Source organism: Ranitomeya variabilis, chromosome 2, assembly GCF_051348905.1.
Source record: "Ranitomeya variabilis isolate aRanVar5 chromosome 2, aRanVar5.hap1, whole genome shotgun sequence".
Lineage (NCBI taxonomy): Eukaryota > Metazoa > Chordata > Amphibia > Anura > Dendrobatidae > Ranitomeya > Ranitomeya variabilis.
Window position 1 is genome coordinate 605,684,421 of NC_135233.1, and position 22,242 is coordinate 605,706,662.

General features: G+C 45.8%; 1 protein-coding gene across 6 annotated transcripts in view; it reads right to left on the reverse strand.

Annotated features, from left to right (window-relative positions):
* Nucleotides 1-22,242, reverse strand: part of TDRD12 (tudor domain containing 12) — a 227,304-nt gene that overhangs the window by 200,224 nt on the left and 4,838 nt on the right. For 5 of the 6 annotated variants that reach the window (XM_077288673.1, XM_077288667.1, XM_077288669.1 and 2 more), the window contains exons 2-9: nt 11,948-12,027; nt 11,472-11,546; nt 9,848-9,997; nt 9,644-9,780; nt 9,439-9,558; nt 9,257-9,312; nt 8,702-8,787; nt 3,608-3,830 (exon numbers count right to left, since the gene is read on the reverse strand). In XM_077288673.1, the coding sequence (XP_077144788.1) occupies nt 3,608-3,830; nt 8,702-8,787; nt 9,257-9,312; nt 9,439-9,558; nt 9,644-9,780; nt 9,848-9,997; nt 11,472-11,495 (796 nt within the window). In that variant the 5' untranslated portion in view covers nt 11,496-11,546; nt 11,948-12,027. The remainder of the gene's footprint in view (nt 1-3,607; nt 3,831-8,701; nt 8,788-9,256; nt 9,313-9,438; nt 9,559-9,643; nt 9,781-9,847; nt 9,998-11,471; nt 11,547-11,947; nt 12,028-22,242) is intronic. The other variant, XM_077288671.1, reaches the window with a different exon arrangement.

Genomic DNA, 22,242 nt, shown 5'->3' on the forward strand with positions numbered 1-22,242 from the left:
ACCCGTGCGCCAAGTAAAGTACCGGAATACGAGGGGGTTCTTTCCTAGTCGAAGCTCTGGATCCCTGCCCGGATGAGCTTTTACGACTGGACTGGTCGCTTCTGTCTTTCTCTTTGGGCTTCTGTCGCACATCATCCAGCAGCTGCTGCTGCTCACCACCACTCTCCATGACGAATTGCGGCCAAAAAAAGGGTTCTAAAGTCGTCACCTGCTTAAATCCCCCTTGGATCCGGTCAGCAGATAGGCCAGCGCTATCCCCATTGGCCCAGGACACAGCAGGGAGTGTAGAAGCCTTGTGGGAAAACCGGCGTTCAAGATGCGATGGGCGCCGCCATCTTGGATTGACTGCGCATGCGCAGGCATCCGGCGACCCGGAAGTGGCTACTAACTCCGCCCCCCCACGTCACCGCACCCGGAAACGCTCCAGCAGACGCTGAGAGCGGTGCAGGATGCCGGGGACGGATCGCAGCGCTCCGGGTGTTCACCCACACAGTCCCGACGCCGGTACCCCACATGCACGCCGCACCGCCAATGGGAGATACTTACCCACGCTGACGCAGGCAGGAAATCCTCCGGACTCTGCTCCCTGCTGCGAACGCCACCGACGTGCAGTCCAGCAAGGACCACCGTGGCGTCTCCAGGGATCTCTGCACCGGCCGAGGTAGGAGACCCCCCCCGCTACCGGATTCGGCCGGCCGGCCTGGGCTCCTTTAAGATTTATCTGTAGGCACCCGTCCCTTCAGGAACAGGAAACCAACTGATGCAGGGGAGAGGTGCCGCCCCTTTTGTATCTGTAGGTTTCCTGTTCCTGATGGGCGGATCCCCTCTCTCTCGTCGTGCTGTCATGGGAGTCCGAGTAGAAAGTGCTTTAGTAAGTAAAAAGTAGGTAGGAGTATTTAAAACAAGAAAATGTAAGGGTGCCCATACTTATGCACCTGTCAAATTTTGTTTGAATGCAGATTGCACATTTTCTGTTAGTACAATAAACCTAATTTCAAGGCAGAAACATTACTGTGTCCAACAGTTATTAGATATATGAAACTGAAATAGCTGTTGCAAAAAAAACTATTTAGTAGGGGTGCCCAAACTTTTTCATATAACTGTGTGTCAGTGAAATATATATATTTCAGCGCAAGATAGCATAAAAGCCGGTAATTCAATTGCCGGCTTTTGCTCTCTCCTTCACAAACCCGACAGGATATGAGACATGGTTTACATACAGTAAACCATCTCATATCCCTTTTTTTATTACATATTCCTCTTTACTAATGTAACAAGTGTCTGTGTGTAAAATTTTGAAGCTCTAGCTATTAAATTAAAGGGTTAAATCCCGGAAAAAATTGGCATGAGCTCCCGCGCATTTTCTCCGCCAGAGTGGGAAAGCCAGTGACTGAGGGCAGATATTAATAGCCTAGGGAGGTACCATGGTTATAGGACCCCCCCCCTGGCTAAAAACATCTGCCCCCAGCCACCCCAGAAAAGGCACATCTGGAAGATACGGAACAGTGTTTTGGGAAAATTACTGCGTATTACGGCCGTAAAATACGGACCGTATTTCCCTACGCCGAGTGTGACGCCGGCCATAGGAGGGGAGCCGAGCCATGCATTCAAGATGGGATGGGGGGAGGAGAGCCATGCATACGAGGGGACCGGGGGAGCCATGCATACAACAGGGGGAGCCACACAGAGCAGGACAGGACGGGGGGAGCCACACATACCGGGATAGGAATGAGGGGACAATACATACCCGGTTTATACTAGAGTCAAAAAGCTTACCCAGTTTTCCGTGGCAAAATTAGGTGCCTCGGCTTATACTCGGGTCGGCTTATACTCGAGTATATGCGGTATATGTAAAATCAGAAGTGCAGACAATTTAGTTTTTTTCCCCCCCCACTTCAATTTCTCGCCACAAGATCTCTGCTTGCTGTCAAGCAAATAGCAATATTTTCATTTGAATTTGGAGACCGACATGTTTTCCTGGCTTATCGTAGCAGAAGTCTCTCTGGTAAAGGCCCGTGCATCTGTCATTTGGACATGACACGTTTGGCATCCTCTGGGTTAAGATATTATTATTATTATTATTTATTGTTATAGCGCCATTTATTCCATGGCGCTTTACAAGTGAGGAGGGGTATACATAATAAAAACAAGTACAATAATCTTGAACAATACAAGTCATAACTGGTACAGGAGGAGAGAGGACCCTGCCCGCGAGGGCTCACAATCTACAAGGGATGGGTGAGGATACAGTAGGTGAGGATAGAGCTGGTCGTGCAGTGGTTTGGTCGATCGGTGGTTACTGCAGGTTGTAGGCTTGTCGGAAGAGGTGGGTCTTCAGATTCTTTTTGAAGGTTTCGATGGTGGGCGAGAGTCTGATGTGTTGTGGTAGAGGGTTCCAGAGTAGGGGTGATACGCGAGAGAAATCTTGTATACGATTGTGGGAAGAGGAGATAAGAGGGGAGTAGAGAAGGAGATCTTGTGAGGATCGGAGGTTGCGTGTAGGAAAGTACCGGGAGACGAGGTCACAGATGTATGGAGGAGACAGGTTGTGGATGGCTTTGTACGTCATGGTTAGGGTTTTGTACTGGAGTCTCTGGGCAATGGGGAGCCAGTGAAGGGATTGACAGAGGGGAGAGGCCGGAGAATAGCGGGGGGACAGGTGGATTAGTCGGGCAGCAGAGTTTAGAATAGATTGGAGGGGTGCGAGAGTGTTTGAGGGGAGGCCACATAGCAGGAGGTTGCAGTAGTCAAGGCGAGAGATGATGAGGGCATGGACTAGGGTTTTTGCAGATTCTTGGTTGAGGAATGAACGGATTCGTGCAATATTTTTGAGTTGAAGTCGGCAGGAAGTGGAAAGGGCTTGGATATGTGGTTTGAAGGAGAGATCAGTGTCAAGGATAACCCCGAGGCAGCGAGCTTGTGGGACTGGGGAGAGTGGGCAGCCATTTACTGTAATGGATAGGTTCGTTGGGGGGGTCACGTGAGATGGGGGAAAGATGATGAATTCTGTTTTGTCCATGTTAAGTTTCAGAAATCTAGCGGAGAAGAAGGATGAAATAGTGGACAGACATTGAGGGATTCTGGTTAGTAGGGAGGTGATATCTGGTCCAGAGATGTAGATCTGTGTGTCATCAGCATAGAGGTGATACTGAAAGCCATGAGATTCTATGAGCTGTCCCAGGCCAAAGGTGTAAATGGAGAAGAGCAGGGGCCCAAGGACTGAACCTTGTGGGATTCCGACAGATAGGGGGCGAGGTGAGGAGGTGGTGTGTGAGTGGGAGACGCTGAATGTCCGGTCTGTTAGGTATGACGAGATCCAGGATAGGGCCAAGTCTGTGATGCCAAGGGATGAGAGGGTCTGTAATAATAGGGAATGGTCCACTGTGTCAAAGGCAGCCGACAGGTCGAGGAGGAGGAGAACAGAGTAGTGTCGCTTGCTCTTGGCGGTTAAGAGGTCATTGGTGACCTTAGTTAGGGCAGTTTCAGTGGAATGGTGTGACCGGATATAAGGTAATCCTACGGTATTAGCTAAGAGGCATAGACTGAGTCACTGGCAGCACAAGAAGGCTGATATAGAACAAAACATTAATGAATATACTTTTCTTACCTGTTTCCTGATTTAAAGAATTGCATTTTTGCTGCAATGTCTGACCAGGGCTGCTTATTACAACAGGCTCATGCTGCTTTTCTGTAAGAGGAATAATGTAGCATCTGTTTTGCAGCATCCGGGCTGAGGCAATGGCAGCTTCGCAGTATTCAGTCCTTTGTATGGGCTTTCCATTTTCATAGCAGGCATACTTTTTGGCTACTAGATCATCATTGGCGCAGATCTATGAATAAGCAGATAAGAAATATGGTGAGTGCTCATGGTTTGTCAACGGAAGATTTCTATTGCAAAAGTTGGAAAATTCCTAGAAAATTTCCCAAATGGGGTTGTCTAAGTTTGGGACGAAAGTCTGAGGTCACTCCATGTGCACAATGCACTTTTTTAGGATTCAGGAGCAGAATGTGGCTAGAAGGATGCAAATCACATACCTGCATTAACATGACCACCCTCAGAGTGGAGAATCCTGATAGCATGCAGTGCACATGCTGTCAGAATTCAGAAGTCTGCAGTTATATAGAGAAGCATAGAAATTCCAATAGACAACATTGGTGGCGCATATAGATCACACCAATATTAATATTATAACACCAAATAAATGCGCCACACGTGTATGGACAATACGGATAACTGCCAACACATAGTAAACTAAGAAAAGAAAAATGCAGTCATATAATCCAAAAAACCATTTTTTATTAGTAAACAATAAAATCACACAGATAAAAGACCAGACAGTATATGGTGAGACCAGTAGTTGGAAAATATGTCTAAAGCAACATAAAGAAACTAACAAGGAGCGTGAACGACTTGATTATCTTAAAAACCTCCCTGATATAGTAGTTAAACCTGCTGATAAGGGAGGGAATGTTGTTCTGTGGCCGGTGGGGTCATATGAGAAGGAGGCTTTTAGGCAATTAGGTGATTCCGTGTGTTACAAAAAATTGACATACAACCCTCTGAGTGCATACTCGGGTTTACTCGAGTCCATTGTGAAGGATGCCTTAGAGGGTGATATCATCACTAAGGAACTTGCCTCCTCCCTCCTCATTAACGACCCCACTGTAGCCACGTTTTACCTACTCCCGAAGATCCACAAGGACCTGGTGTCACCACCCGGTCGACCAATAGTCTCAGGGAGGGGAAACTACCTTGAGCATGTGAACTCGTGGATAGATTTCCACCTCCAGCCCCTCGTGACTGCTCTCCCTTCCTACCTTAGGGATACCGGTGAGCTGCTTCGCCGGGTCGATGGCCTCCATTTTGAGGGTGAATCTCTACTAGTTTCAGCAGATGTGGAGTCCCTTTATACTAGCATTAGGCACAAGGACGGCTTAGCCGCAGTAAAATTCTTTTTACAATCCTCAACTATGTCTATAGGACTTAGGGGACTCCTGTTGAGACTACTGGAGTTCACCCTCACACACAACTTCTTTGTGTTTAAGGGGTCCTTCTACCTGCAGCTCCAGGGGACAGCCATGGGCGCGGCCTTTGCGCCGGCCTATGCTAACCTGTTCCTGGGGCTGTGGGAGAGGGACCTCTTCCTGTCGGACAGGCTGCCATCAATGGACCGCATCCCCTTTTGGGTGCGGTACATTGATGACATCCTTTTGGTCTGGCAGGGTGAGGCCGTCGACCTGGAGCAGTTCATCGGTTGTCTCAACAACAATGACGTCAATATTAAACTCACATGTGTCTGGGATAGGTTTAAAATTAGCTTCCTAGACGTAACGGTTTCTAAGGATGAGACCGGGTATATAAATACTGATATATTTCGTAAGGCTACATCCACCAATATGGTTCTACATGCCTCATCCTGTCATCCCCGACACATGGTATCTTCTATACCTGTTGGCCAGTTCCTCCGTTTACGGAGGATCTGCTCAACGGAACATGATTTTGAGAAACGTGCCATGGAGCTATCAGCACGGTTTGCTGAACGGGGTTATAGCAGGCGTAACATCAAAAAAGCCTATCACAGGGCTAAGTACTCTACTTGTAACTATCTGCTATATAAACCTCAGGATGAGGGTAGAACCAATGGTGGTAATCAGCTTCGGTTCATTACGACATTCAATCCCCAGGCTGACAAAGTGAGATCTGCACTTACTAAAGCCTGGCCCATTCTACAAACCGACCCTATAATTAATAAGTTTCTCCCTAAGAGACCCCTTCTCACATTTAGACGGGCTAGAAACCTGAGGGATCTTCTAACCAAGACCCACTATACTGGACAGGGACCTAGAACATTTCTGGACGATATACCAGTCCCAACGGGCTCGGGCCCATGTGGACGTTGTGTCGCTTGTCCTAATATGGATAGATGTGGCAATTTTCAAAACTCAAGTGGTTCCAAGGAGTATATTATCAGGAGGCGCATTACATGCACCTCCAGATTTGTTATTTATTATGCCACCTGCCCGTGCGGCCTAATATATATCGGGATGACCACCAGACTCTTAAAAGTTAGGATTAGGGAGCATGTTCTGGGGATCGAGGCGGCTGTTACCCAGACTGATAAATCCCTTTTGAAAACTATTCCTAGACATTTTTCTACCTTTCACAACTGTGATGCGTCTTTATTGAGTCCGCGGTATTGACATGTTAAGGCCACGTTCACACGCTGCGGGTTCCTCTGCGGGTTAATCCCGCAGCGGAATTGATAAATCTGCAGGGCAAAACCGCTGCGGTTATCCCTGCAGATTTATCGCGGTTTGTTCCGCGGTTTCCGCTGCGGGATTACTGCTGTACTATTGATGCTGCATATGCAGCATCAATAGTAATGTAAAAAATAATAATAATTGGCTATACTCACCCTCTGACGTCGCGATCTCCCCGGCGCTGCAAGCGGCTGTGCCGACAAGGACCTTCGTGACGTCACGGTCATGTGACCACGGCGTCATCACGGTCATGTGACCGCGACGTCACCACAGGTCCTGTTCGGCACAGCAACTGAGACCGGACGCCGCGGGCAGCGCAGAGAGGTGAGTATAGCATGATTTTTTATTTTAATTCTTTTTTTTTACACCCAAATATGGTTCCCAGGGCCTGGAGGAGAGTCTCCTCTCCTCCACCCCGGTTACCACCCGCACATTATCCGCTTAACTTCCCGCAACGTGGGCACAGCCCCATGCGGGAAGTTAGCGGTTCAATGCATTTCTATGGGTGCAGAATCGCTGCGATTCTGCACCAAGAAGTGACATGGTCCTTCTTTTTTTCTGCAGAAAATCCGCGCGGATTTTCCACAGAAAAAAAGGATCGTCGGCACAGCGGGTTTTGTTTTCCATTAGGTTACATTGTACTGTAACCTACATGGAAAAAGGATGCGGACCCGCAGCTGCAAAACAGCTGCGGGTCCGCAGCAAAACCCGCAGCGTGTGAACATAGCCTAAATGTCAATATTCGTGGTGGCAATACGTTCAAACGTCTCGGTCAATTAGAGACGCGATGGATCTGGTTGCTTAATACGGTACACCCTTTTGGTTTAAACGAAAACATAAGCTATGCCCCCTTTCCGTAGTCGTCACGCTGCTGTGCCTAGATTTGTCTTTCCGCATCATGATGTTTTTATTGTGATTTTAACTTCCATTTTTATGTTTTGTTATATAGGACCTATATTTGTTGTATATCGACTGTTGGCCGCTTGCATCTAACTGGCCTAATTATGAGGGAATGAGAGGTGAAGCAAGAAGGGGATCGTCTAGCCCTGCATGAAAATCCAGACGTTGCCTGCATCTTTTGGATATGACTGCCTATCATATGGCTAATCAATCTGGATTCTGTTTATGTGATTTACTTTTTTCTTTGATATTCTGCATATTTATTTCCTTTTTTATATATGTGGTATTTAAACTGGTATGTCTATATGGATTTTAAGTACTTATTGCTGCTAGTTCTATCAATATATTATACCAGTATGCTGTATATGGGATTTCCTGTTATTTATTTATATATGTACTATCCATATTGGTGTAAGTGTTCATGGTTATTGCGGTCATAGACTCCATTTTTGATACTATATAATATGTTCTGTAGACTGTTTTTTGCTTTCTGTTATTTGCTATTAGTATGAGATGGCATTATGATTGTTGCGGTCACCTTATGTGCTTATATATCTACGGGTTTTTCAGATTCCCCTTGCTAGGATTAATTATCTTTTTTAGGTACTACCTGTATGTTTACAGGCTTTCTATATACGTACCTGTGTTTCAATATATACATCTGCCTGTATTCTGTTTCTGCGTCTCTGCCCTCTTATTTACCCTTTTCAAATATGGCCGCCGCATGCAACATATCCATCTGTGCATGCGCATGTTCCCTCTGATCTGTTCCGGCCGCTGATCTCGTACTTCCGGTTGCGCGGGGCCCCGCGCACTTCCGGTCGTCGGCTGATCTGCCGCTGGACGGACGAGGGTAGCGTTCCACAGCTGAAAACCTTATCTTCATTAATGGGTCATATATATAACTGCTCACTTCACCCATGTACCATTAAGCGCCCCCTGAAGAAGGTACACGTGCCGAAACGCGCGTTGGGGTGATCTGACGTCCCCTGGGTTGGACCGGACTCTTCATAGCAGGTGATATTGATATTGTTATTTCAGTGCTTCCTTTTCATTCATAGCTACGGTACTGTTGGATATTCCCAGGTATACTAGTGCACTGACCCTGCATTGTACTATATGCCCCTCTATTTGTACGGGCTGATTCCGGACCACCACTGGGGACGTTAGTTCCCGGGTGACTAGTTTCTTTATGTTGCTTTAGACATATTTTCCAACTACTGGTCTCACCATATACTGTCTGGTCTTTTATCTGTGTGATTTTATTGTTTACTAATAAAAAATTGTTTTTTGGATTATATGACTGCATTTTTCTTTTCTTAGTTATATAGAGACTACGGACTTTCATCCCAGACCTGGACTATCCCTTTAACTATGTTTTGGCAATCCCACTCATTGCCACAAGATCAGTCTTACGTACAGTAGAAGGCCGCGGTAAGTAACTGAGGTATTTAGAAACGCTTGTTTCAGAACACAGTAGCTTAGTGCATTTTAGAAAGCAGAAGACCCCTTTATGCATTTCTTTATGATATATTCTTACCACTGAATCTGTAGTAGTAATATAAAGGTCTACAGCCATACAGTTGTCCTCAACCAAATAAAGCTGAGCTTCAACCTTCCGGCTCTCTGGAAAGACAAAAAACCTGATCAAATTGATAAATGGTGTAACTCCGATGAGACACAATAATGGTGTGTGTCCATTATATGCTATTGATATCAGATCACTGGGGGGCTCACTGGTGGTAAAGTGCCTGAAGAGGAATTAATGCCAGAAAACAGACTAACTTAAAGGGGTTGTCAAATAATATCGATAGGTCATGCAGCACTCAGAAGCGGCTGCTACCCATCGGATGGAGAAATGCCGTCCAGCTACCCATATTGTTTACCGGACCCTGTCGGACCATTATCAAGGTAATATTGAAAACCTATCCCAAGCAGATGTCATCAATATAATTTGACCAGAAAACCCCCTTAATGCTCCATATCAGTGAGGGCTTGAACCATCAGACATTGACGTCATAGCCTAATAGCACATCGGCAATGTATCCACTGGAGAGCGCTAATGACTACCATCAAGGCTCAAATATAACCTTACCATTAAGTAGTTGTCGGAAGTAATGGATGGCAGCGATGTCCCAACGGTTTGCTAGTCTAAAATGAAAGACAAAATAGTTAAGTCAGATGACTTGGGGGTAAGAGATGACCCATCAAATGGACTTTATTAACTGCAGACGTAGCACGGAAGTGTCCCATCTTGTTCACTTTCAGCTCGCTCACCTCCTCTCCATCTTGTTTTCATGAGCATCGACGCGCAGAGATAAGGGACGTATCTTGTGAAGCCTAAATTTCCTTGCACGGAATGGGAGTTTCTCGCATTCCTTCACCGGAAAACGAATGCTGCGATGGTAGAAGGAGAGGACAGCTGTGAAGGCTGCATTATACACGTGGGGCTCATACCTTAAGGATAGGAGAGGACTCTCACTTGCTCTTCTTAATGGGACAATTCACAGCGTAATCCAGCAGGAAACACTCCACCAGTTCGCCCTGCTTGCTGCAGGTGGTGGATTCCAAGATGGCTCGGCACCAACTCTTCGTTTTTTCAGAGAAAACGACACAAAACTGAAAAGGAAACAATCATCAGCTACTGTCAGCGTAGGCAAATTATCACATCTATGGGATTTATTACCGTCCCGACAGGTAAGGTCGCCGGCTTCAGCTCCTCCACATCTCTGTACACCATACTGTAGAGTAAGTTCAGCTCAGCGAACAGCTGCTCATACTCCTTGCTGACAGTTTCCTTCAGTATCTCGCAGAAGAAGCAGCTGGGGTCCACAATCTGAAGAGAAGGCGGGTTAAGAATAAACATGAGAGGAATGACCAATGGTAAATGGGGTCTTATAAGCCATCGCTATTTTGGAATGACCGTGGACTAGCACTCGCCAGAGAGTTGTGCTACAACTACTCATCATCTCTCCTGGGAAAGACGAGCTGGGCACTGCACGGGCAACAGTTGGTATGATGCTAGCCTGTTCTCCCCTAGCCAGAAAATGTCACAATGTGTGGGTGCTCCATGCTCTACCCCATCAATCAAACAGTCTGACATGTCACACATTTTTGACAGATGTAAATATATATCCAGTCTCATTCCCTTGAGACATCTGCAAAAATAGTACCACTAAGATCTGCAGTAAATCTCCTTCCCCCTCTGGCAGCTGTAATGATAGTCTGCAGTCAGTCTCAGCCTCCTACCAATCTATATACATAGTGGTAGTAAGTTCTCCAGTTAGTCTCCTTCCTTCCTTCTCCAGTAAGCTATGTATAAAAACCCAAGTCAATTTCCTCCTCTTCTGGCAGCTTTATATACAGTTCATTTTCCAGTCAGTCGGGCATCTCCAAATAAAATCCCAGTAAGTTCTCTATTCAGTCTCCTTCCACCTCTGATAACAGTAAATAAAGCCTGTGGTAAGTGGTCCAGTCTCCTCCACTTTTGGAATCTGTAAATACAGTACCAGTAAGTACTATAGTCAGTCCCCTTCCACATCTGGTAGCTGTAAATGTGATCCTCTGAAAGCTCCCTGGTAAGTTGTCTCCTTCTCTGGCAGCTGTAAATATAGTCCCTAGGAAATGTATCAGTCTTCTTCCATTTTTTGGCATATATATATAGCTTCCACTAAGTTCTCCAACTCACTCTGGCAGCTGTAAAGTAAAGTAACCCACAATAAATTGTGTAGTTAGTCTTCGTCCCAACTCTGGTAGCTCAAATTATATTTTCCAATAAGTTCAGTTTCCTTCTGCCTCATGCAGCTATAAATATAGCTCCTGGTAAGTTCTAAGTCAATCTCCTTCCCCTTCTGGCAGCTGTTAATTCAGTTCCCAGTACGTTCTTCTGCAGAGAGGTAAATAATAATTGTACCATGGAGTCTGAGGAGTGTAAAGGAATAATACATTCTTGCTCATAGGACAATCCTCAGCCATACTGGTATGTACTGCAGAGGATCTGCTCCTTTCCTGACAAGCAGACAGAGATTTCACGTATGATCTCTATACATAGAGCTAGCTGTGGAGAGAGTGACTGAGCATGTGCGACCACCAGCACACAGATCAGTAGGTGGACGTGCACGTCGATATACAATGAACACCAGATGGCGCCATACCATATAAGAAAATACCAGAAATCGTCACTGAATCTTTTTTTTTTTATTGTAAGTAAATGGGAATATTATATTAGTATTTTTACGATCTGTACAATGAATATAATATTTAATGATAATATTACACGTTGAAAGGTATATGCTTATTGGACTTTTTACCTTGAGTATTGCCAAACTGTACATGTTCCCATCAACTTCACCGAAAACGTGGAAAACTCTCTATACAGATCAGTGCTAAAAAAGAAAAAAGGAGAAATAGAGACGATGAGTTAGGACAGGCTGAAAAGAGAAAACAGAGATCTGATTCTTCAGAGGATGAACACAACTGTAGAGATTGGGTGCCAGATCACATTTTTCTGTTGGTGGAATGTTTTCCCTTGGGTCCTGATAGAAATAAACCTATGGGGAGTCATCTCTGTCCCTTTATAATATCTTAAGGGTTGTTCTAAAGTTCCAACTTTAAAAGCGCACCCACCATCTTCTTCCTGACTGCCAAGGAGAGGTGTGGACCTGAAGACTCACATATCGGCGAAATAATGCTTTGCCCAGTGCATTTGGGAAGAGTGAAGACGAAGAGCCAGAATTGGTGCATCTACATTACACCTGTGACATGAAACTATCTTCCACAACCTCACCTTTGTACCAGAGTTTGTCTGTTCCTCACCCAGTTGTAAGCCTCCTACACAGCGGTTTCTGTAAATGGCTGTGTTTCAACCTACATATGAAAATGATGATCATTATCAGCTTTTAGGTAGAATTGGTTATTAACACCCCCAACTATAGTCCTACAAAAACCCTGTGTGCAAATGTACAGAAAAAACTAATGAAGGCGACGGGTGGTCACAACAAATATTCACGTGATTTAAGCTTTGTTCACACATTGCATTTTTACTCGGACTCCCATGACAGCACGACGAGAGAGGGGATCAGCCCATTAGGAACAGGAAACCTACAGATACAAAAGGGCGGCACCTCTCCCCTGCATCAGTTGGTTTCCTGTTCCTAAAGGGACGGGTGCCTACAGATGAACTAAAGGAGCCCAGGCCGGCCGGACCGAATCTGGTAGCGGGGGGGTCTCCTACCTCGGCCGGTGCGGAGAACCCTGGAGACGCCACGGTGGTCCTGGCTGGACTGCACGCGGTGGCGTTTCCTGCCTCCATCAGCGTCGGCGCCGGTAAGTATACCCATTGGTGGTGCAGCGGTGCGGTGAATGTGGGGTGCCGGCGTCAGGGCTGTCTGGGTGAACTCCCGGAGCGCTGCGGTCCGTCCCCGGCGTCCTGCACCGCTCTCAGCGTGTGCTGGAGCGTTTCCGGGTGCGGTGACGTGAGGGGGCGGAGTTAGCAGCCGCTTCCGGGTTGCCGGGTGTCTGCGCATGCGCAGTCGATCCAAGATGGCGGCGCCCATAGCATCCTGATGCCGGTTTTCTCCCACATGGTTTCCTGCCTCCCTGCTGTATCCTGAGCCAATGGGGCAGCGCTGACCTATCTGCTGACCGGATCCAAGGGGGATTTAAGCAGGTGACAACTGCAGAACCCTGCTTTTGGTCGCAAGTCATCATGGAGAGTGGTGGTGAGCAGCAGCAGCAGCTGGATGAGGTGCGTCAGAAGCCCAAGGACAAGGGCAGAAGCGACCAGTCCAGTCGAAGAAGCACATCCGCAAAAGGATCCAGAGCTTCGGCTAGGAAAGAACCCCCTCGTATTCCGGTACTTACTTTGGCGCACGGGTAAGTGATCTACGTGAAAGTTCACTCTGTGATGCAGGCCCCCTATACTTTATCATTCTAGGGGAAGAAAAGCACAGACAAGTCAAAGCATAAGGAATGTGCCCTCTGTGGGGTCCCCTTACCTGATTCTTGTCCCAAAAAATTATGTGCCCCCTGTATACAACAGACGGTGAGGTCTACAGGAGTGGTTGGGTGGAAGTGACATTAGGTCAGATAGTAATCACCTATATTGTCCTCCCCTAGGTAGCGGAAGAATCTGTGAGTGCGGCTAACCTGAAAGAAATGATCCGTTTGGAAGTAAGGGAATCCCTACGGTCCCTGTCCCAAGCGGGAGGTTCAAAATATAAGACCCCCCTGGACTCTAATTCTTCGGAGGAAGAAAGAGAAGAGGGTGCCTATCACTCAAGTCCTTCCTCCTCTTCTTCAGATGAGGAGTCTGGACGATTCTGTCTACCCCTGGATAGAATTGACAAAGTCGTCAAGTCTGTTAGAGGCACAATGGGGATAGAAGAGCCCAAGCCGCAGCCCTCAAAGCAGGATATGATGTTCAGCGGATTGGATCGTAAAAAACATAGATCTTTCCCGGTGAACGAAAAAATCCAAGACTTGATTCTCCGAGAATGGAAGAAACCCGAGAAAAAGGGTTCCTTACCGCCAGCGTTGAAACGCAGGTACCCTTTCGATGATCCGGTTGTGGAAACATGGGATAAAGCCCCTAAGCTGGATGCGGCGGTGGCAAAAGCGTCAAAGAAAGCCTCATTGCCATTTGAGGATATGGGGACCCTCAAGGACCCCCTTGACAGAAAGGCAGATACTTTCCTTAAAGGAACCTGGGAGACGGCGGCGGGATCTCTAAGACCAGCAGTTGCCGCGACATGTACAGCCAGGTCTTTAATGGTCTGGCTGGATCAGTTAGAGTCCAAGCTCAAGGACGGCGCTTCCAGAGATTCCATTCTGAAGGCTTTACCAACAATGCAGAATGCTGCGGCCTTTCTGTCAGACGCATCTGTGGACTCAGTCAGGATGGCGGCTAGAGCGGCAGGACTCTCCAACGCGGCTCGTAGAGCTTTATGGTTGAAGTGCTGGTCTGGCGACATTCAATCCAGAAATAAGCTCTGCGCCATCCCGTGTAAAGGAGAATATCTCTTTGGACCAACTCTGGATGAGTTGCTGGAGAAAGCTGGGGATGATAAGAAGAAATTTCCTAATCCGTCTTCAGCATCCTACCGCAGGCCCTTCATTAAGAGGAGATTTGGTCGCGGGAAAAAACGCGGATCCTCACCCTCTAGAGAGAGTTTTAGATGGGAGGATAGACGCGGAAGAGGTACGGGCTATATGTTCCGCCGTTCCTCGAAAGAATAGAAAAAACCGGACCAATGACTAGTAATCCCTGTGGGGGGTAGAGACTGTCAGCATTCTCCTCAGCTTGGTTTGACATTACGAACAGTAAATGGGTCCGAGGCATTATAGCAAAAGGTCTAAGGCTTGACTTCAATCACTGGCCTCGAGATAAATTTAAATTAACCCCTTTACGTTCCTCCCCCCTTGAGCAAGCAGCCTTGGAAGCAGAGGTCACGAACTTATGCTTCAAGAATGTTTTGGTTGAAATCCCAGTATCAGAAAGAGGGAGGGGATTTTACTCTCCTCTCTTTCTGATCAAGAAGCCGGACGGATCGTTTAGAACGATCATAAATCTTAAAGGCCTTAATAATTTTCTGACCAATGAATCGTTCAAAATGGAATCAATTGGTTCAGCAATAAAAATGTTGTTTAAACACTGCTTCATGGTAGTTGTAGATCTAAAGGACGCGTACTATCATGTCCCAATACATGAAGACTTCCAGAGATTCCTGAGGGTAGCTGTGTCAATGGAGGGACAAATTCGTCATTTCCAGTTTAGAGCTCTTCCCTTTGGCTTATCAGCGGCTCCTAGGGTGTTTACCAAGTTAGTGGCCGAAGTCATGGCGCACTTACGAGAGTCTGACATCTTAATTGTCCCCTATTTGGATGATTTCCTTATAGTTGGGCAGACCATTGCCTCTCTCAGCTAAAAACAACCACAACCAAACTTGAGCATCTGGGGTGGATTGTGAATTATGAAAAATCCCGATTACAGCCCCAGAAAATACAGAGATTCTTAGGACTATTGTTAAATTCAGAGACCCAACAGTGTTGTCTTCCGCCCGACAAGTTATTACACATCCAACAACAGGTGTCTAGAGCAACTGATAATCCATCCATGACACTTAGGGTACCGTCACACAGTGCCATTTTCATCGCTACGACGGCACGATTCGTGACGTTGCAGCGTCGTATAAGTATCGCTCCAGCGTCGTATACTGCGGTCACACGTTGCAATACACGGCGCTGGAGCGATAATTTCATGACGTATTTGCGATGTAGAAGCCGTTGGTTACTGTGCGCACATCGTATACAACCTGTGTCACACAATGCAATCATGCCGCCACAGCGGGACACTAGACGACGAAAGAAAGTTTCAAACGATCTGCTACGACGTACGATTCTCAGCGGGGATCCGGATCGCAGTAGCGTGTCAGACACAGCGATATCGGAAATGCATCGCTGGAACGTCACAAATCGTGCCGTTGTAGCGATCAAAATTGCACTGTGTGACGGTACCCTTAGACAGGCTATGTCACTGTTAGGATCTCTAACCTCGTGCATTCCCGCTGTCCGTTGGGCCCAATTTCACACCAGACCTTTACAATCCGAGGTACTGGTTAATGACAGAATCTTACAAGGGTCCTTGCAAAGTCAGATTACTTTGTGTCCAGAAGCACTGACATCTCTTAGATGGTGGCTAATCAATGACAATTTATCGGCAGGAGTTGCCTGGGTGACACAGGCGACACGTATTGTAACGACAGACGCTAGCCCTTCAGGTTGGGGAGCACACATGGATGACATGATAGTTCTATGGGACCCCCTAACATCAGCCTCCTCCAACCAAAAAGAATTAATGGCGGTTGAACTTTCAGTTAAAAAATTACTCTCATAGCTGCAGGGTCACCACGTCAAGATCCTCTCGGACAACCAGGTGGCGGTCGCATACATAAATCACCAGGGTGGAACTCATTCCGAATCACTGATGAGTGTGACAGATCGTCTATTCCAGACTGCGGAAGACCATTTTCAATCTTTAACCGCACTGCACATAAGAGGAAAAGAAAATGTAAAAGCGGACTTTCTAAGCCGCAACACCCTGAGACAAGGGGAGTGGTCTCTAAACGGTCTTGTGTTCGACCAGATTGTCCACAAATGGGGACATCCAGAGGTGGATTTATTTGCCACCAGGGACAATCGAAAGACAGTAAAATTCTGTTCCCTAAATCCCAGGGAGAATCCTCTAGCGGTAGACGCCTTTCTGATCAGTTGGAACTTTCGGTTGGCTTATGCGTTCCCCCCGCTGGCCTTGATACCTCTGGTAATCAGGAAGATAAGAGAGGATCGGGCAAGAGTTATTTTGATTGCCCCATTTTGGCCCAGAAGGGCCTGGTTCACCTGGCTCAGGATCATGTCAGTGGAGGACCCCTGGGTGCTTCCGGACATTCCAGATTTACTCTACCAGGGTCCAATCAGCCATCCTCAAGTAAAGAATCTCCATTTAACGGCATGGAGTTTGAGAGGGCGTTACTGAAGGACAAAGGGTTCTCCCCAAATTTGATTGAAACCCTTATGAAAAGTAGAAAGCAGATTACAACAACAATCTATGCTAGAACCTGGCGGAAATTCCTAGACTCTTCTGACTTTAATTTAGAAGAAGGAATTCCTATAAAACAGATCTTAGAATTCCTGCAAAGGGGCTTAGAGCTAGATCTATCCACTAGTACCCTAAAGGTATGAGTCTCGGCCCTAGGGGCCTTGTTTTCCTGTAACATCGCCAATAATTATTGGATCTCAAGGTTCATTAAAGCTTCTAGTAGGGCTAGACCCATACATAAGGATAGATCTATGCCTTGGGATCTTAATCTAGTCCTGTCAGCATTGACTAGAGAGCCGTTTGAACCATTACAATCAGCTTCAATTAAGGCCTTATCCCTTAAAACAGCATTTCTGGTAGCGATAACATCTGCCCGTAGGGTAGGGGACATACAAGCTCTCTCCAGAATTTCCCCTTACACTGAGTTTCTGCCAGATAGGGTAGTCCTCAGACCGGACCCAGCCTATTTACCAAAAGTGTCATCACGGTTTCACAGGTCACAGGAGATAGTTTTACCATCTTTTCTTCCCAATCCCTCCAGCCCCAAAGAAGAGCTACTCCATACACTAGACGTTAGGAGATGCCTGTTAGAATACATCTCTGTTACTGATACATGGAAGAAAGATAATGCGTTATTTTTATCTTTCCAAAATCCTAGAAAGGGACTCAGGGTATCAAAGTACACACTAGCGAAGTGGATTAGGGAGGCTATCTCTTTGGCTTATACTGCAGGTGGGGGTCCGACTTCACAGAATCTGAGGGCGCATTCCACCAGAGCCATGGCTACATCCTGGGCAGAAAAATCTGGAGTATCAATCGACCAGATATTTAAGGCGGCCACATGGTCATCCCCGTCCACCTTCTTTAAACACTATAGGTTGGATTTAGGGGCCTCCTCTGATCTCACCTTCGGGTTAAGGGTGCTGCAAGCTATAGTCCCTCCCTAAGGTAGTGTTACATCTCTGTAAATCTCTCGTCGTGCTGTCATGGGAGTCCGAGTAAAGCATTAAGCTACTTACGGGTAGCGGCATTTCTCGGAGGCCCATGACAGCACCCTTAGTTCCCTCCCTATTTCACGTGGGGGTTGCACCTCCTATAATGTATATATCTCACGTATGATACCCAGTTCCAATATATGGGTTATAATATTGTATATAAACTGTATATAATGTATATTTTTGTGTGCCACTAACCGCGGTAGTCCTCTCAAGGCTCTGAAATACAACTGATGCAGGGGAGAGGTGCCGCCCTTTTGTATCTGTAGGTTTCCTGTTCCTAATGGGCGGATCCCCTCTCTCGTCGTGCTGTCATGGGCCTCCGAGAAATGCCGCTACCCGTAAGTAGCTTAATGCTTTCTCTGCAGCCAAACCCTAATTCTTTTTCTCCCTAGGTGATTTTCCGTTGTGTTTTTTTTCAACTTCTTCCAAGACCTATAACTTTTTAATTTTTCTGACCCCATGGTCATTCGAGGGCTTGTTTTTTGCGGAAAGGGTTGTAATTTTGAATGACACCATAAATTAGCAAAAAAGTTGCAAAAAAAAAGGTGCAATTTCATAATTTTGTGGGTATTTTTATTTACGGTACTATGTTTACTATATGGTAATCTGACTTGTTAACCCCTTAATCCCATATGACATACTATCCCGTCGAGGTGGGGTGGGCCTTAATTCCCACCGACGGGATAGTACGTCATAGCGATCGGCCGTGCTCATGGGGGGAGCGCGGCCGATCGCGGTCGGGTGTCAGCTGCCTATCGCAGCTGACATCCGGCACTATGTGCCAGGAGCGGTCACGGACCGCCCCCGGCACATTAACCCCCGGCACACTGTGATCAAACATGATCGCAGTGTACCAGCGGTTCAGGGAAGCATCGCGCAGGGAGGGGGCTCCCTGCGGGCTTCCCTGAGACGATCGGTACAAGGCGATGTACTCACCTTGTATCGAGCGTCTCCTCCCTGCAGTCCCCGAATCCAAAATGGCCGCGGGGCTGCATCCGGGTCCTGCAGGGAGTACTTCCGGGTGCCGTGCAGGCAAGCCAGCACGGCTGTATGTCAGAACGCCGATCTGACAGAGTGCTATGCAAACTGTCAGATCGGCGATCTGTGATGTCACCCCCGGGACAAAGTAAAAAAAAAATTTCCACGTGTAAAAAAAAAAAAAAAAAAACTAAATAAAGAAGGTAAAAAAAAAAATAAAAACCACAAACAATAAAAGTACACATATTTAGTATCGTCGCGTCCGTAACGACCTAACCTATAAAACTGTCCCACTAGTTAACCCCTTCAGTGAACACCATGAGAAAAAAAAAAAGCCAAAAAACAACGCTTTATTATCATACCGCCGAACAAAAAGTGGAATAACACGCGATCAAAAAGACGGATATAAATAACCATGGTACCGCTGAAAATGTCATCTTGTCCAGCAAAAAATGAGCTGCCATATAGCATCATAACCAAAAAAATAAAAAAAAGTTATAGTCCTCAAAATAAAGCGATGCCAAAATAATTATTTTTTCTATAAAATAGCTTTTATCGTATGAAAGCGCCAAAACATAAAAAAAATGATATAAATGAGATATCGCTGTAATCGTACAGACCCGACGAATAAAACTGCTTTATCAATTTTGCCAAACGTGGAACGGTATAAACGCCTCCCCCAAAAGAAATTCATGAGTAGCTGGTTTTTGGTCATTCTGCCTCACAAAAATCGGAATAAAAAGTTATCAAAAACTGTCACGTGTCCAAAAATGTTACCAATAAAAACGTCAACTCGTCCCGCAAAAAACTCACATGACTCTGTGGACCAAAATATGGAAAAATTATAGGTCTCAAAATGTGGAGATGCAAAAACTTTTTTTTGCTATAAAAAGAGTCTTTTAGTGTGTGACAGCTGCCAATCATAAAAATCCGATAGAAAAAAACGCTATAAAAGTAAATCAAACCCCCCTTCATCACCCCCTTAGTTAGGGAAAAATAATAAAATTAAAAAAATGTATTTATTTCCATTTTCCCATTAGGGCTAGGGTTAGGGTTGGGGCTAGGGTTGGAGCTTAAGTTAGGGTTGGGGCTAAAGTTAGGGATAGGGTTGGGGCTAAAGTTAGGGTTAGGGTTGGGGCTAAAGTTAGGGTTAGGGTTGGGGCTAAAGTTAGGGTTAGGGTTGGGGCTAAAGTTAGGGTTAGGGTTGGGGCTAAAGTTAGGGTTAGGGTTGGGGCTAAAGTTAGGGTTGGGGCTAAAGTTAGGGTTGGGGCTAAAGTTAGGGTTGGGGCTAAAGTTAGGGTTGGGGCTAAAGTTAGGGTTGGGGCTAAAGTTAGGGTTGGGGCTAAAGTTAGGGTTGGGGCTAAAGTTAGGGTTGGGGCTAAAGTTAGGGTTGGGGCTAAAGTTAGGGTTGGGGCTAAAGTTAGGGTTGGGGCTAAAGTTAGGGTTGGGGCTAAAGTTAGGGTTGGGGCTAAAGTTAGGGTTGGGGCTAAAGTTAGGGTTGGGGCTAAAGTTAGGGTTGGGGCTAAAGTTAGGGTTGGGGCTAAAGTTAGGGTTGGGGCTAAAGTTAGGGTTGGGGCTAAAGTTAGGGTTGGGGCTAAAGTTAGGGTTGGGGCTAAAGTTAGGGTTGGGGCTAAAGTTAGGGTTAGGGTTGGGGCTTAAGATAGGGTTAGGGTTGGGGCTTAAGATAGGGTTAGGGTTGGGGCTTAAGATAGGGTTAGGGTTGGGGCTTAAGATAGGGTTAGGGTTGGGGCTTAAGATAGGGTTAGGGTTGGGGCTTAAGATAGGGTTAGGGTTGGGGCTTAAGATAGGGTTGGGATTACATTTACGGTTGGGATTAGAATTAGGGGTGTGTCAGGGTTAGGGGTGTGGTTAGGGTTACAGTTGGGATTAGGGGTGTGTTCAGGGTGGATAAAAATCAATGATTTTTTAAAAAAATCAAAAAAATCGGATTTTTTTGATTTAAATCGGATTTTTTTGATTTAAATCGGATTTTTTTGATTTAAATCGGATTTTTTTCAATAAACTGCTTTTTGAGGAAAATATTTTACCATCCAAAGGTTCTTCCATCATGAGATAAAGCTGAGTTGTTTAACTCAGTAGAATAAAGGCTGTATATGTGTAACATTCACAATGCCATGCTCTTCGAGAGGTTTCTGTAGGATGCTGACTATCCAACAAGTTTGGGCATGTCAACTGAATGGAAAAAGAAACTAAACCAAAAGTGAAACCAAGCTAGAAGTGTGGAATTAAAGGGGCAGTATGAACAAAATGTGGAGGCTATTAATAGTTTATACAATTAAGACATGCTGCTTTTAAACACCTACCTATTGCCATATAGTAAAACAAAAAAGATTTTTACTTACTTTGGGGTCCCCCCCTCACCCTGGCGTTAGATCGTTGCCCCTAGTTTCATCCGTGTAACTATGGGCGCACATGCGCACTGCTCTCACTTCTCATTTTAATCGTGATTTATATTAAAAAAAACCTTTTGATTTAAATCAGTGATTTAAATCATGATTAAAATCATGATTTAAATCGATCCGATTTAAATAGAAAAAAATCTTTTGATTTAAATCGTGATTTAAATCATGATTTAAATCGGCGTGATTTAAATCAATCCACCCTGGGTGTGTTTGGATTAGGGTTTCAGGCAGAATTGGGGAGTTTCCACTGTTCAGGCACATCAGGGTCTCTCCAAACGCGACATGGCGTCCGATCTCAATTCCAGCCAATTCTGCATTGAAAAAGTAAAACAGTGCTCCTTCACTTCCGAGCTCTCCCGTGTGCCCAAACAGGGGTTTACCCCAACATATGGGGCGTCAGCGTACTCGGGACAAATTGGACAACAACTTTTGGGGTCCAAGTTCTCTTGTTATCCTTGGGAAAATAAAAATTTGGGGGGCTAAAAATCATTTTTGTGGGAAAAAAAGGATTTTTTTTATTTTCACGGCTCTGCGTTGTAAACTGTAGTGAAACACTTGGGGGTTCAAAGTTCTCACAACACATCTAGATAAGTTCCTTGGGAGGTCTAGTTTCCAATATGGGGTCACTTGTGGGGGTTTCTACTGTTTGGGTACATCAGGGGCTCTGCAAATGCAACGTGACGCCTGCAGACCAATCCATCTAAGTCTGCAATCCAAATGGCGCTCCTTCCCTTCCGAGCTCTGCCAAACAGTGGTTCCCCCCCACATATGGGGTATCAGCGTACTCAGGACAAATTGGACAACAACTTTTGGGGTCCAATTTATCCTGTTACCCTTGTGAAAATACAAAACTGGTGGCAAAAAAATCATTTTTGTGAAAAAAAAAAAGAATTTTTATTTTCACGGCTCTGCGTTATAAACTGTAGTGAAACACTTGGGGGGGTTCAAAGCTCTCAAGACACATCTAGATAAGTTCCGTAGGGGGTCTACTTTCCAAAATGGTGTCACTTGTGGGGGACTTTAATGTTTAGGCACATCAGGGGCTCTCCAAACGCAACATGGCATCCCATCTTAATTCCAGTCAAAT